Consider the following 16,824-nt stretch of genomic DNA (forward strand, 5'->3'; position numbering starts at 1 on the left):
TATTCTTATGTCAAATTTAGGACCAGCATATACAAACCCATTATCACTTCAAACTTAATATCTTCATAAAAACTCCAACACATTATTACTCCTACCTAATAAAAATAGCATTGTCTTAAATTTTCTCATACACTCATTCTCAAAAGGACCTGGGTTTGAAATGATACTTGACTTCTCTAACTTCTTTTGCCTTAGCCTCAACATCCACTGGGCCTGGAAGTTGAAAAAAATGGACATAGCAAGAGGAATGGGTAAATGTGACAGAAATAATTTGAATCATTGCTGTTAAGCATATAATGAGTATTTGTTATCTATAATATTTGCTGAAGTTTGACATTAAGGTGGTACATTCCAGTATTATGTACCACTTCCTAGAAGATCAATGAAGTAGAAACGCAGTGACAAGGGTGTCATCTAGAAAGAATGAAAAGAAATACTTCCAAGAACTCAACAGCCTGCTGGGAGAAATTCCCGGATGTAAGGACACCAAGGGAACTACTGCAGCCCACTTAGAACATGGTTTTTTGTGTTTGTTCCACATGTTGTGTCTGAGATAGTCACCAATCATGTGTAATATAAACTGTTTTTCTTGACTAGATGTGAAAGTGAAATGGCTTGTTGATACTCTTTTCTATGCTACAGCTTATTAGAAAAGATAAGTATTTTTAGAGGGAGTAGAAAAACTAATGCAGAAAGGAAATCAAGAAGAAAAAAATCTAAAGAGGCTAGGGAATCGAAACCATCATTAAGAATATGGCAAACGAAAGGCCAACTGTGGTGGCTTGTGCCTGTAATCACATAGCACTTTGGGAGGCCAAGGTGGGTGGATCACCTGAGGTCAGGAGTTCGAGACCATCCTGGCTTAGGTGAAACCCCTTCTCTACTAAAAATACAAAAATTAGCTGGGTGTGGTGGTGTATCCCTGTAATTCCAGCTACTTGGGAGAATGAGGGAAGAGAACTGCTTGATCCCAGGAGGTGGAGGTTGTACTATGCCTAAATGGTGCCACTGCACTGCAGCCTGGGCAACAGAGTGAGACTCTATCTCAAAAAAAAAGAAAAAGAAGAGAACATGGCAAATATAATGAATTCATATATAAAAGAAAGATAACAGATATGCAGAGTACTGAACATAGTTAAGTGATCAGTAACTTGTTTTATTCAAAAATGAAAAGTCGATTTTCTAACCAAGAATGGTGAATCCGGTAATTTTGAGAGTGGTAATAGCATCTCATGCTTTATTAACAATAATGAGTACTCAGAAAAGCTAGCTGACATTAGGTAATTTCTTGGCTAGTAAGCAACTGAACACAGGTTTGACACACTTTGCTGATAGGTGAGCAAAGTCTTCCTGACACATGTATAAAGATGTAAAGGGCAGCCAGAAACTATTTATCAAGCTAAATAAATGCTGACACATGTAGGAACAAAAGACAGCACCAGAAGAAACTTGGAATCCCTCATGACAGTGAAGTTCTGGATATGAAAATGAAAGACATGACAGCACAGGTGTTGTTTTCATTTTTTCTTCTAGGTTTATCTCATGACTTTAGAAGTGAAAATAAAAAAAAGCTGTGAAAGTAAACACCTGGCCATTAACAACAGTGTTGAAAACAAGACTTGTCTTTCTGGCTGTTGGCTTAGAATAACTGAAAAAATGGGCTCCTGGAGCTTTATGTACATTTTATGAAGAACGCATTTGAAGCAAAATGAAATTGGGGTACATTAGTTAAGATTCAGTTTGGCTCAAAAAATTGTTTATTTCTCCATGCAATAAATGTCTGGAGGAGTGAGAACTCTGCTCCACAAAAACATCTGGGGGTTTCCAGGTCCATTTAGCTCAGTGTTCTACAATCTCTTTGTTCTCATAACTCATGGTAGAATCCAAATTCCAGCAGGAAGATGGAATAAAGGGATTAAAAGTGGGTACAAAGGGCTTCTGCTGGCTACCCTCTATGGAAGATTTCTGGAAGTTGCCATAGGACACTTTAGTTAAATCACATCAGCTAAAACTTGGTCACATGGCCGCACTAAGCTGCAAAGAAGACAGGGAAAGGTAAAGATTATTTTGTGCACTCAGCTAAATATTCTACTGCCATGGAAGAAGGAGAGAATGAAAGTTGGGGAACAATCAAGAATCTTGTCTCAGAAAGCTGGGGAGAAAAATGTCTACATATGATTGAAGGAATGAACATCATAATGAATGACATTGTACTGTCATAAGCTTGAAGACTTAAGGGGCAAAGATATAACAAAAAGAGAATAAAAGCTCTTTATGCCTCATAAGAGAAGGGCCAGGATCAAAACGTGTAACTTCAAATGGGTAGAAAAAAGCACAGATGCAATGACAAATAGTAGATGGAAAAGTTACATGACATTATAGATGAAGACATTTCCCAAATTTGCCAATGACAAATAATAGACAGGAATGGCTAATTTTGGGGGTATCATCAATTTTAATATGATCTTGTATTCGTTATTTATGATTTATTCCATGCCAAATTATAAACAGAATTGAGGCGGCTGAATTAAAACTCACCATTTCTTAAGCAATTGTATGTGGACTACCCAAATGTTTCCAAACGTATTTGGGGGATTAATTTAACTAAAGGCATACCATTATCTTTTTTTAACTTACAAATTTTTAAAAATCAATTTTATATTTTTTCAACTTAGAAAAGAATGGTTTGAGTGCCTCCACAAACATATCAAATATGAATGCCTGGAATTTAGAGAGATGAGACAGATTTACTCACAATTTAGGTAACTCACTCCTTCCTCATCTAATGAAGTCAGGATGACGTTCACTATTAAATAAATGTATTCATTCATTGTCATGAAATTTATAACCTTAATAAACCATTGGTTAACAACAGAAATTATAAAGAATAATTGAGTTAAATATAAGTTATTAGAAGCCTAAAATTACTGCAAACTTCTCTCTTATTTTTTAAATTGATTTATATTTGACAATTTACAGTTAACTTTTAAATAATTTTCTTCAGATCAGTACAGTCCTAGTGCCAAAAATGGGTATGGCAATAAACACTTAATAAGTACTTGTTAAATAACTTTGTATGTTACAGAAAATACCGTGACAATCATATTGGAGTTGTTCTCATGTTTTGGGGGTGTATAATGACTCTCTACACCTGTGATATTTAATTTATGGACCACTATTTGCAAATAGAAGAATAAAACAATTTCTCTTATTTCAACACTTAGAAATGAAAGAAATTCTAAAAATAAGTGAGTTTTTTTAAAGCATAGAATTTTAATAGATTCGAAAACTAGATTTTGTCATCTTTGATGTCATAACATTTATAGTTCAACATTTATTTATTTAACTTACTTTTAATTCTACACATGCCATATGAGGTCATTTTGAAATTTATTTGTTCAAAAATCATGAGGTTTTTAAAAAACATAATTAATTTAAGGAAAATGAAGAACATTAATCATTTGTTGAAAGGGAACAGTTGACATTTATGTTTGTATATATCATATACTTAAACAAACTTCATAATATAACTGTGAAAAATATACTAATCTAAAATAAAATTTATTTTTGATATGTATACTTTTTATTATATTCAAACTCCAAAATAATGACAGGCTTAAAATATTTTTAAGGAGATGATGAGACTGTATAACTGTAAAATACATTTATGGTCTACATTAAGGAAAACAATGAATAATATTCTGCCTTAGACTATCTATATCAGTCCAGTTCTTGCTGAGATACTTATTTTAAGTAAATAGTGTAGCCAGTAAAGAGTCTGGAATTTATACCATATGAGAAACTGCCAAAGAAACTATGGATGATGGGAAGCATGATCAATGTCTTCACCTCTTTCAATGGCTGTTATGTGGAAATGGTATTGATTTATTCTGCATAGCTTCAGAGGATATATTCACATATAATTAGTAACATAATCAGAGCTACCTGTAAATGTAATGAACCATTTGAAAAATGGTAACCTACAATAAATTAATAAGGGTATATATCTGACAGGTAAATCAATGAGACAAACGGCCAATAAAAGGTGAAAAATTGAGGCATCAGTTAAAAAAAGGACTAGAATGTTTAATAAATAATATTGAAAAAACCAGAGAGCTATTTGAAGAAAGTAAATATCAGTTTAGGGCAGGATCCCCCAACCCCTGGATTGTGGACCAGTACTGGTCTGTGGCCTGTTAGGAACTAGGCTGCAAAGCAGGAGGTGAGTGGCGGGTGAGCAAGCATTACCACCTCCTGTCAGATCAGCTGTGGCACTGGAATCTCATAGGAGCACGAACATTATTGTGAACTGTGTATGCCAGGGATCTAGGTTGTGTGCTCCTTATGAAAATCTCACAAATGCCTGTCAATCTGAAGTGGAAGAGTTTCTTCCTGAACCTCCCCTTCCACTCCCGTCCCCTGACTGCTGGTTTAGAATATCATCTCATGCCATATCTCAGAATTAATTCTAGATAAATTTAAGATAATTTGAATTTATATTTAAAAATCAAACTATAAAACTTAGAATAAACCATATTTCAGACAATGATACAGAAAACATACTTTTAAGCACAGATACAATATAATAAATGATCACAAAAGATCTATAGAATTGGCTACGCAAAAATAGATCAGTTTGATTAATTTTTTCACCCTGCACTCTGGTACTGCACAATTAGTAAAACATGAGAATTAGGAATAAAATAAGAAATCTCAAGCAAATCAAAGAATGTATAAAAAAAAGATTTATTGAAAAACTCTTGGATTTGGCAATTAGGAGTTTATTCATGAGCTTTAAGAGAGAACGCCAATAAAGAGATTAAAGGTAGGATGCAAAAGTTAAATTGAAGAAAAATGAGCAGATTCTGGCTATATGTTCAGGAAAGTTGGTGCTAGAGAAAAGGAACCAGGGTAGTCCTTTGAAAAGATTTCAGAGTTAAGAGTAGGGATATTTTATTCATTTGGCTCATAGGCACAGAGCTGGGAGCCTATGAAAATTTCAAAGGCTTGCAAATGTATTTAAACTTTAATATTAAGATAGTGACAGTAAAATTTGAAAATAAAATATACAGATTAGCAGATATTTAACAAATAAAATATTACACTAACTTTATTAAATTTATTAATTTTTTAGTAACATCTGAAAACAATTTGATACTTTTTTCACTTTGTAAGAATTCCCAAGAATGTACACAATTTGCAGAAAATTTACAGCTAGGGGTGGGTGTGGTGGCTCATGTTTGTAATCCCAACAGTTTGGGAGGCCGAGGCAGACGGATTGCTTTGAGGTCAGGAGTTTGAGACCAGCCTGGACAACATGGTGAGACTCTGTCTCTACTAAAAATACAAAAATTAGGCAGGCATGGTGGCACACGCCTGTAATTACAGCTACTCAGGAGCTGTAATTTCTTGAACCTGGGAGGCGGAGGTTTCAGTAGGCTGAGCGTACCACTACACTCCAGCCTGGGTGACAGACCAAGACTCTGCCTCCAAAATAAAAAAGAAAAGAAAAGAAAACAACGTACAGCTAAATTCAGTGAGTTACTTTAGGACAAATAATTTCAAAAAATTATACAAAAGTTAAAAAAATTATTAAATATTTTATCTATTGAGCAATATAGATGTATTTTAATGTTTAATCTGTTTAGGGTGGTATCACGAAATAACAGTACCTAGAATCTACAAATCTAAAACAACACTGATTGGGAGAAAAATTTGGAAAAGAGATTCCTGTAATCAAAAGACAAGGAAGAGAGGGACTGAAGATGTTCCAGAGGGCAAAAGGAGATAGAATCAAGAGTTAACCACTTTTTAAAGGCAATTCTTTGAATTTACAATAGCAAACGCACACAAATATATTTAATAATTGGTGCAATTACATGCAAGATATGTCAAAAATATAACACTGAGATACAGAGTTTTAATATGTTAAAAATATGGGGCTTAATCAGAAAAATTTACTATCCTTGTAATTGTGTCAGTGTACAAAAATCAAAACAATATAAATACATATCTTAGCTTTATTATGTTAATAGTATTAGGATGTTAAAGCCATGCTAACATTAAATGAATAACCAGCTTGATCAAACACGAATGTTTTACAGGATTTACTATTTACTTCCATAATTTAATTACAGTTTGCAACTTGATAGTTTAAAATATCATTAAGAAATTCTCCAGACATTTTTGGAGTACATTCGCTATTTCTATATGCATATGCCATGGAATTTCTATTTATAAACCTATGTCTAAAGAGAGTCATAAAATAGTCAAAGATATTCATCACACAAATACAAGGGTACAATTTACAACAGACAGTCAAACTGAGAAAAAACAGACTAAGAGAAATGGAACTAATTTAGGAAACTTGTTTCCAAACTTTTTAGTCTTGGGACTACTTCACTTTCTTAAAAATTGAAGGCAACAAAGAGCTTTTGTTTATGTGGGTTATAACTACTGAAATTTCCCGCATTAGAAATCTGAACTGAGGTACTTCGAAACCATGTATTTTTTTAACATTAAAAAATAACATTAATAACCCTTTACAGGTCAACAGGAAAACCAACCGGTAACATTTGCGTAGAAAGCAAGCTGGGCTTACACAGTTCCAGGCATTTCCTCCTCTTACTCTTCTCATTCAGTTCATTTCCCTAAAACACAATTTTTATACTGACATTTTTCATACTTCAAAACTTTAATGATTCTCCATTGTCTACAAATAAAAGTTCAAGTTCCTTAAATTGGCTTTCAAGACCATCCACAATTTGGCCCTAACTCTTTTTCCACCCTTTCACTATTTTGTTACACTTCCTGTTCCAAACATACAGCTCTAGTTTCAATCTTCTGAACATGACTTTTGAATCTTTGCTTCTACGGCCTTGCACATAGTACTTTAATTTCTCAATTAGCATGTTTCCATATTTTCCACCTACATCAACTCTATTCATACATCAAGATCTAATTCAAGCTCTATCTATTCCTCAAATCCTCCCTTGACTACCTAGGATAACACTTCTTTCTTCTGAATTCCTATTTATATTTTCCTGTTTTGTTTGTTTGTTTTGGAATTGGCATATACTGCTGGATGTTACTCATTTTCTTTTTCTGTGGAAAGAGAAAATACTAACTGATTTTCTGTATATATTTATTAATATTCAGATATGTTGACAACATCATAATTAAAGTAATCAGTTCACGTTTCTAAAATATTACTGACTGTTATTTTCCATTCCCAAATGGAAGAGATACTGTTGACTTACAAGTGAAACAGTGGTCTGTATATTGAGTATTTGTATACTACAATTTCCAGAGTGTGTTTTTATTATGACCTTATTCCTCCTTACTGTAGATATTTCACAAAAAGAAGTTATCCATTGGGGAAGCAGATCTTCATCCATTACCAAAGACATTTTTAATAGTAATTAATAATAAATCCCATATGTTCTATATATTTGGGTCATGAATAAATAATGTAAAATGCCAGTACAAATAGTTTCTCTATAGTCAATCATATTATATTATTAGTCGGCTGCATGTAAAAATTAGTAGACTTTGTGTTTTAGAACACTTTTAGATTTACAAAAAATTGAGCAGATAATAGAGTTCTCATATACAATCCCCGTTGCCCCCCACAGTTCCTCCATTATAAAAATCTTGCATTAATGTGACACATTTGTTACAGCAGATGAGCCAATATTTATATATAATGTTAACTAGAGTCTACAGTTTATACTGAGGTCCACACTTTGCTTTATACAGTTCTATGAGTTCTGACAAATGTATATCATGTATCCACTATTACAGTATTATGCAGAATACTCTCACTGATTTAAAAATCCCCTCTGATTCAGCTTTTCATCCTCTTTCTGCTCTCCTCAAGGCCCTGGCAACCACACTGATCTTATTGTCTCTAAAGTTTTGCCTTTGCCAGAATGTTACATGGCTGGAATCATACAGTATGTGGCTTTTTCAGACTGGCCTTTTCAGGTTTCTTTCACTTAGCAATATGCACTTAATGTTCCCCTTGTCTTTTTGTGGCTTCACAGCTCGATATATTTTTATTGCTAAATAATATTCCAAGGTATACATGTACCATGGTTTGTTTATCCATTTACCTACTGTATATGTTGGTTGCCTCTGGTTTTTGGTAATATGAATACAGCTGCCATAAATATTCATGTTCAGGTTTTTGTGTGGGCATAAGTTTTCAATTCAATTGGGTACATACCTGGGGGCATAACTGATGGATTATATTGTAAGGGTATGTTTAGTTTTTAAGAAACTGCCAAACTGTCTTCCCATGTGACCATACCATTTTGCATTCCCACTAGTAATGAAAGAGTTTTGGTTGCTTTGCATCCTTGCCAGCATATTGCACTGTCAGTTTTTTGGAGTTTAGTCATGCTAATAGTTGTATAGAGGTATCCTATTGTTGTTTTAATTTGCAATTCCTTTTAAAATAATTTCAACTTTTATTTTAGATACATGGGGTACATGTGTAGGTCTGTTACCTGAGTATATTGTGTGATACTGAGGTGTTAGGTATGATTGCTCTGTCACCCAGTTACTGAGCATAGTACCTAATAGTTTTTCAACCCTTCCCTCACTTAGTCCTTGTCAGTAGTCCCTAGTGTCAGTAGTTGCCATTTTTATGTTCTTAAGTACCCAATATTTAGCTCCCACTTGTAAGTGAAAACATGCAGTATTTGGTTTTCTGTTCCTGTGTTAATTTGCTTAGGATAATGGTCTCCAGCAGCATCCATGTTGCAATTCCTTAATGACCTATGATTTTGAGCAACTTTCCATATGCTTATTTGCCATTTGTGTATCTTTAGTGAGGTGTCAGATTTTGCCCACTTTTTAACTAGGTTTTTATTTTCTTATTGTGGCGTTTTCAGTGTTTTTTGTGTATGTTGGATATACTGATGTATTTTTTGCATATATGTATATGTGGATGTGTTTTAATTATGTAAAATGAATGGAATCTATAGCCTTCAACATAATATAAATATATAATGGTTAACATTTCCCACTCAACAATCCAGGCTTGACAGAAAATCATAAAATTTGTTTAAATTCAAATTTTTTTTTCTTTGTTGATACTAGTTCTAACATGCCCAAGAAGGTATGCTTGATCAAGGATAAACTTAAATGTTCTGATTGGCTAATCATCACACTGCTGCCTCCACTTTATTTTTCCAGCTTGAAAATACACTGCTGGTGGGAGTGTAAATTAGTTCAACCATTATGGAAGACAGTGTGGCAATTGCTCAAGGATCTAGAACTAGAAATACCATTTTGATGCAGCAATCCCATTACTGGGTATATAGCCAAAAGATTATAATTCATTCTTTTATAAAGACACATGCACATGTATTTTCTCTGTGCTTCAGTTTCTTGATCTGCAAAACTGAGATAACAAGAGTACCTCCCTCAGTTTGTGGTTATGAGTAAATGAGTTAATACATAAGAGCAAACTAAAAATCCTTAGCATGTGGTCTGAGTTCAATAAACATTAGCTATTATAGTAAATTAGAAATTTAATTCTAGAGAATAAAAAGCTAAATTCAAATATGTAACTATTTCTTTGATAAAGACATGTTTTTTAAAAAATAAACAACTGTCAGTTTGCACTTCCCTTACATAATGACTATTCTGGTGTTTGTGTGTATCTGTTGTGGGTCAGGGGTCTTGGCTGAATAGATAATCACATTAAAAATTTTAAAAACTTAAAATTAAAACAGAAATAAGAACAAATGGCCATTCTTGGATCATCTGCAAAGCTGAACAAATACTTGACATGTGTTTCTGTGATTCCTTGCAGATATCATGGAAATCAGAACAGTGGCAGTTGGAATTGTGGCAATCAAAGGGGTGGAAAGTGAATTCTATCTTGCAATGAACAAGGAAGGAAAACTCTATGCGAAGGTATTGATAAGTGATAGCTTAGATTTAATTTTTCAAATTAATTTTTGTCAAAGTATCTCACCTTTCTGAAAAGTAAACATTGAATTAATTTATCTCCAACTGTATAATTTAATGATTTCATTAAAACACTTTTTACTCAAATATTAAGAAAAAATGTTTTCGGTGTGACTTTGGAGAAATAGCCTGTTCTTTAGTCTTTGGTTTCTTCGTCTATAAAATGAGTTGAATTAACTGACCTCTAAGGATCCTTCCAGCTCTAAAATTCCATGTGCATTTTAGATATTTAAAATCCAAAATTTCCATTTGCTAGTATTAAAGCTCTTTTTGTTAAAGTTCACCCAATTTGCAAATTGCTGACATGAAAATTCTTGGGAAAAAATATCCTGAAGTGTTTAGTTCATTTATCAACATCAATCTCACAACCATGGGCTTTGAACTTTAATTATTCACATTGTTCCCACTTCACTACAATGCAAAATATGTAACAGTTCATCCCACTATAATAAAATATAATTGGCTTTCCTTTGTATTCACAGCTCAGCATAATGCCTGGCACAGACTAATTATATAATAATATAGGTTTAACTGAATGAAAAAATGGTTGCATGGATGAACATACAAATTAACCTTTTATCTTCCATTACCATTGGAGACAATATAAAAGTAAATAAAGAAAAGTTGTGAAACAAGTCTCTCACCTGAGGGAGGCAGAGGTTCTGCTAGCTACACCAAATTCCCAGTGGTTAAACAATGAGTGATGTGGGAATAGTAATATGAGGCCTGCTACTTAGGAAAATAGGTCCTAATTTTAAAGAACAGTTGACATGTACTGCCAAAAAGCTACACATATTTCATAACCAACTGTGTATTATGTTGTTTTTCTGTTTTAAATTTAAGATACCTTTCTATGCAAACATACTACATAGGTATTGCTAATAAACCACATTAGACCTGCTCCACCTGAGGGTTAAAAAAACTCATGTATGTTTCAATTCTACCAAATATTACCTGCTTACTCTCTGTTTAAATTGAGCCCCTCTACAAATCATTTGGATAATGTTTGTTTGTTTGTTTTAACAGAAAGACTGCAATGAAGATTGTAACTTCAAAGAACTAATTTTAGAAAACCACTACAACACATATGCATCAGCTAAATGGACACACAATGGAGGGGAAATGTTTGTTGCCTTAAATCAAAAGGGGATTCCTGTAAGAGGAAAAAAAACGAAGAAAGAACAAAAAACAGCCCACTTTCTTCCTATGGCAATAACTTAATTGTATATGGTATATAAAGAAACAATTCCAGCAGGGAGTTCTTTAAGTGGACTGTTTTCTTTCTTTTCAAAATTTTCTTTCCTTTTATTTTTTAGTAACCAAGAAAGGCTGGAAAACTACTGAAAAACTGATCAAGCTGGACTTGCGCATTTATGTTTAAGACACTGCATTAAAGTAAGATTTGAAAAGTATACACAAAAATCTGATTTAGTAACTAAAGGTTGTAAAAAATTGTAAAACTGGTTGTACAATCATGGTGTTAGTAATAGTCATTTTTTCTTAAATTAATTTACCCTTAAGAGTATGTTAGATTTGATCTGATAATTATTTAAATATTCCTATCTGCTTAAAAAATGGCTGCTATAATAATAATAATGCAGATTATGTTATATAAGATATGTCAGACCTAAAGGCTGTTGGCAGGATTTGTCAGATAATCAAGCCACATTAACTATGGAAGATGAACAGTATTTTAAATGCTTTCTAATAAAAAATTATAATCCACTTAAACTCTAATCAGAAAAAAAATCCTCAAAAATAATCTATTATTAAAGTCAATAAAATAGATGATTTAACCAAAGTATAGGATTAGAACATGCTTATACCTATTAACAAGAACAAAATTCCTAATGCTTCTCAAGTGGAAAAGGCATTGCTAAAAGGATGTTTCCAAAAATCTTGTATATAAAATAGTAACAGTGATTGAGGATAATACTGTACTTCATGTCACTTGCCACAAAATTAACATTTTATAATTCCTCCAGGTAAAACTGAGAAATCCTTAAGTTTTTTTCAAGTAACATAATCTATCTTTGTATAATTCATCTTTGGGAATATGGCTTTTAATAATGTTCTTCCCACAAATAATCATGCTTTTTTCCTATGGTTACAGCATTAAACTCTATTTTAAGTTGTATTTGAACTTTACTGTTTTGTTATTTAAGTTTATGTTATTTATAAAAAAAAAAACAACCTTAATAAGCTGTATCTGTTTCATATGCTTTCAATTTTAAAGGAATAACAACACTGTCTGGCTCAACTGCAAGTTTCCCTCCCGCTTTGTGACTGACATCAAGTCTAGCACATAGCACTTGGGCCAGCAAATCTTGGAAGGCAGACAAAAATGAGAGCCTGAAGCAATGCTTACAATAAATGTCTGACACGGAACAATACAAATATGTAAAAAATCTTTGCCACATTTTCCTAACAATTAATTGGATCATATAAGTAAAGGCATTACAAATAAAAGAATTTATAGGATTTTAAAGTTAGAATATATTTGAATGCATGAATAGAAAAGTATCTTATTTTAAAACTATGTATATTTAAATGCAGTAATTTTCTAATCTTTAGAAATCTCTGCTATTCAAAAGGTGGCAGCACTGGAAGTTGTTTTCCTGTTAGATGGCAAGAGCACAATGCCCAAAATAGAAGATACAGTTAGGAATAAGGGGCCCTGAATGTCATGAAGGCTTGAGGGCAGCCTACAGGTAACAGGATTATTACAAAGATGAATTTCCACTTCAAAATTCTTTCATAGGTAGATCTTGGTAGCACTTTATATGTTCACCAATAGGAAGTCAACATTTATCTAAATTAAAAGGTATGCTAACCATTGTGGTTTTAATTTCAAAATATTTGTCATTCAAGTCCCTTTACATAAATAGTATTTGGTAATACATTTATAAATGAGAGATATATGAATATACTATGTCAAAAGAAACAATAGATTCATTTGATTTTCTTGTGGTTCACAGGCTGTAAGAAATTAGAAAAAAATTGCCCATCCTCAGATATATTACCAGGAGAGAGCATGAATAGGATTCTGAATTATCACCTGATTCAAGGACCTTACTAGCCTAGGTTTTGAGATCAGGCTTCAGTAACTGGAGCTTTGTGAGCATATTGAGGGCAGAGGAGGACTTAATTTTTCATATTTGTATCCTCAGTGCCTAGCAGACTATCTGTCCATAATCAGTTTTCAATATGAATTAATTCAATGCTTATATACAATAGAAAGCATAAAATAAAACTAATCTTCATTTTTAAAAGGGTAAACATGACTATACAGAAATTTAAATAGAAATAGTGTATATACATATAAAATATAAGCTACATTAGGACCAAATACTCTTTGTCTATGGAGTTATACTTCCATCAAATTACATAGCAATGCTGAATTAGGCAAAAGCAGTATTTAGTGGTAAATCCATTCTTGATAGTATAAGTCACCTGAAAAAGACTTCAAGAAACATACTTTAATTACTTTTCTCCTATTTTTAAATTTATTATGCAAATTTTAGAAAATGAAATTTGCTCTAGTTACACACAGAATTCTAGAATCTTAAAACTGTAAGGGGTCTCCATCTCTCTTACTCATTTGTAGACTAGAAAATTGATATTTTGATACACCTAAGGTCATGCAGTTGGATAGATATGCAACTGTCACGAGAGTCTATATCAGTTAGCATATGCTTTCTCCTCTTAGATTATCAGTATTATTAACTAGTGGTCTTCTGCGTTTTTTGTTTTTTATTTCTATTGAGAGATAGCCTTTACATTTGCACACAAATGTGACTATGTTTTGGCAATGCACTTCATACACAATGACTAATCTACACTGTGATGATTTGACTCAAAAGGAGAAAATAAATAATGTAGTTTTCAATTCTGATTCCTATTCACCTTTTATTTATAAATGGAAAGCACTGTGCAAAATATACTTATAAGCAGAGTAAGCCTTTCTAAAATGTTCTTTGACAGAGAAAATACATGAGTTTCTAACAATCAGAAAAAATTAAAATATGAAATGATAAAAGTAAACAAAAAGGTACTTTCAAAGCAGTGAACCAAGCATTTTGACATAAGCCATAATATAAATTATAATATAAAAATATAAAAGCTATAGTATAAATTGTCAGCCTTTGTGTTGGCTACAAATTCAATTTAATGACAGAAGTGAAGGGATGCTGGAGGTAAATTCTTAGGATTTCTATCTCATAGAGTTTGCTCTTCTGGTTCTCTAGACTGCCAAAGAACATAAAGATGTACTACGGGACCTAGCGGTAGTAAAAACAATCCACTAACAACAAAAACTCTAAAACAGTACCTCTCACCATTTTCTACTGAAATATCTCTAATAGTAGAGGTATAAAATAAGAGGTTAGGGTATAATGCAAAGGGGGCCCAGCACAGACATTTCTTTTAAGACTCGTGATTTTTGCATCTTACTCCACAATATACTAGTGGTTGCATTAATATGAAAATGTCTACACTTGAACACCAGTAAGCAAAATTGATGCTTCAGAATGATTTGCAGTTTTATTTACACCCAATGCTACTGAGACTTACTTGAGCATGAATAAGACACAAGAGATTCTCTGCCTCCCATAATCCAACCTTAAACATAAAAAACACAAAGCTAAAAAACACCAGAACTCAAATTCACTATATATAGGAGTGATATTAAAAATACTTAACAGCCAGTATGGGTGATTATTGGCCAATCAGAATACATCACCGATATATCAAAATGGATGCAGGCCACTATGACTAACTTGTGGGTATCATTTCTATGATCACCCTAAAACAGAATTGGGAAAATATCTATTAACTAGTCTCTCTGGTTTGGATTCTCAATGTGCATCTTAATATGAAATAGCTCATTAAAACTTTATGTCTAACTATTTTAGCACTGTTATCAGCTACTCTTTATTCCACTTCTATACAGTATTTATTCAACCAAGCTGCTGCTGTCAATGAAGGTCACTTTTTTCTTCAGGGCCACATATGCTTCCACCTATCCTTTAATTTTGAATGGTTTGTCAATAAAATCTACTTTCTCTTGAGTTGAAAAGACTTGACATGAAGCAAGAAATAATTAAGCCCTAACCTCTTTCCAGTAACATCTGATTTCTCCATTCTCAGACTATACCTCTCAGGGAACCAGACATTTACTCTCATCTGGGAAGATGTCTCTTATGTTTTCCTTTTATTTCCTGATTATCATGTGGTTGCATATTCCAAATCCTTATCACTGAATTATGAGAGCCTATCCAAATGTATTTTCTTTCCTTTATATCCTAATAATTGAAATGTGAGATGAAAATAACATTTCACTTAAACAGGAAAAACCCTTCTCTTGATGAATCCTTCCATGTGTTAGTTATCTATTGCTGTGTAACAAATTAAAACTTAATGGCTTCAAACAAATATTTGTTTTCTCATAATTTATGTGGCTCAGGAACCCGGGCATGGTTCAGTGATGTATCTCTTGTCAGAATTCCTCATGAGGCTGCAATCAAGGTGTTGACCTTGACTGTAGCCATCTATCTCAATATTCAACTCAGAAAGGGATCCACCTTAGATCCTCACTGGCTGTTGTCAGGACATATCACTTCCTTGTCACATGGACCTCTCCTTAGCACTGCTTACAACTTTACAGTTTGCTTCCCATGAAGCAAGAAATCAGAGAGTGTGAGATAAAATACCCAAAATGGAAGCCACAAGCTTTTTTTAAAAAAAAAAATATATATTTTATATATATAATCATATATATAATCATATATACGTATATAATCATATATATATATATATATATATATATATATATATATATTCTAGTTTCAAAAGTGACGTTACTTCTGCCTACACTCATGAGGAGAGTATTATACATACCAGAAATTAGGGATCACTAGAAGCCATTTTACAGGCTGCCTAATCCAAGTCATAAACTAGATGCTTTCAATGTCACTGTCATAAGCTGGGATTCTACAGGGTCTAATAAGAGTAATTCATGGCTTTCAGTGGTGATCTATTCAGCAGAGAAAGAGATGAAATATGTATATTCTCTGTGGAAATATTCTTGATTCTTCCTTGAGGGATACTGTGTGGTCCACTGCTACACAGGATAATTAAGAAAATGTTTGAACCACAGCCTGGGCATCCTATTAGCCTGAGATGTGCCTACTTAGAACTCCCAATGCAGCTGGAAAACTAACAATATCCCTTTGCCTCTACATGAAGCAAATTACCCTGCCATCAGGCTCAACATAAATATAACCCTCCCCTTAACTGCCCTATCTCAAGAGAATAAGATCATAAATGTCAGCTAGAATTCCTTTGGGCCACAGAGTGTTTTGTTCTAAATGATGAAGGCAATCAGCCACAAGTTGCCCAAGACCATCTGAGAACAAGACCTAAAAAGACTTGAAAACAATTGATTTCAATGGTAAGTACATACTGGTATCCCCTGTTATATATAAAACTCTCTTTTTATATATAAAACACACACTCTCTCTCTCTCTTTCTCTTTATATATATAAAACTCTCTCCCTCTCTTGCTCTTGCTGGGTAAAACTCAGTAAAACTCAGAGAGTGAGAGAGAGTAAGAGGTGCCAAGGCCCGAACACAAGCTAATTACAACAGTGGATATGAGAGGCAGCCCATGGAGTGGTATTTTTAAAACTCTCCAGAAGATTCTAACGTGCCTCTGAAGTTTAGAACTAATTAGGTAAATGCAAACAACAACAAAAACCAAAAAACCTCTTTAGGAACTATGCATGCTTCTTCATCTTTGTTATATGTAAATTTTCGGTGCTGCAATGGCTATAGCACTTGAAT

The 16,824-nt window shown here is 33.1% G+C and overlaps 2 protein-coding genes across 8 annotated transcripts in view; one reads left to right on the top strand and one right to left on the bottom strand.

Annotated features, from left to right (window-relative positions):
* The window catches only part of FGF7 (fibroblast growth factor 7), a 64,345-nt gene extending 48,931 nt beyond the window's left edge, over positions 1-15,414 (top strand). Inside the window, exons 3-4 of the mRNA XM_002753469.7 lie at positions 9,824-9,927; positions 11,008-15,414. Coding sequence (XP_002753515.1) covers positions 9,824-9,927; positions 11,008-11,202 — 299 coding nt within the window. The 3' untranslated portion in view covers positions 11,203-15,414. The remainder of the gene's footprint in view (positions 1-9,823; positions 9,928-11,007) is intronic.
* FAM227B (family with sequence similarity 227 member B) overlaps positions 1-16,824 on the bottom strand; it is a 315,059-nt gene that overhangs the window by 168,600 nt on the left and 129,635 nt on the right. The window lies entirely within an intron of this gene.

This window comes from Callithrix jacchus, chromosome 8 (assembly GCF_049354715.1).
Source record: "Callithrix jacchus isolate 240 chromosome 8, calJac240_pri, whole genome shotgun sequence".
In the NCBI taxonomy this organism is placed as follows: domain Eukaryota; kingdom Metazoa; phylum Chordata; class Mammalia; order Primates; family Cebidae; genus Callithrix; species Callithrix jacchus.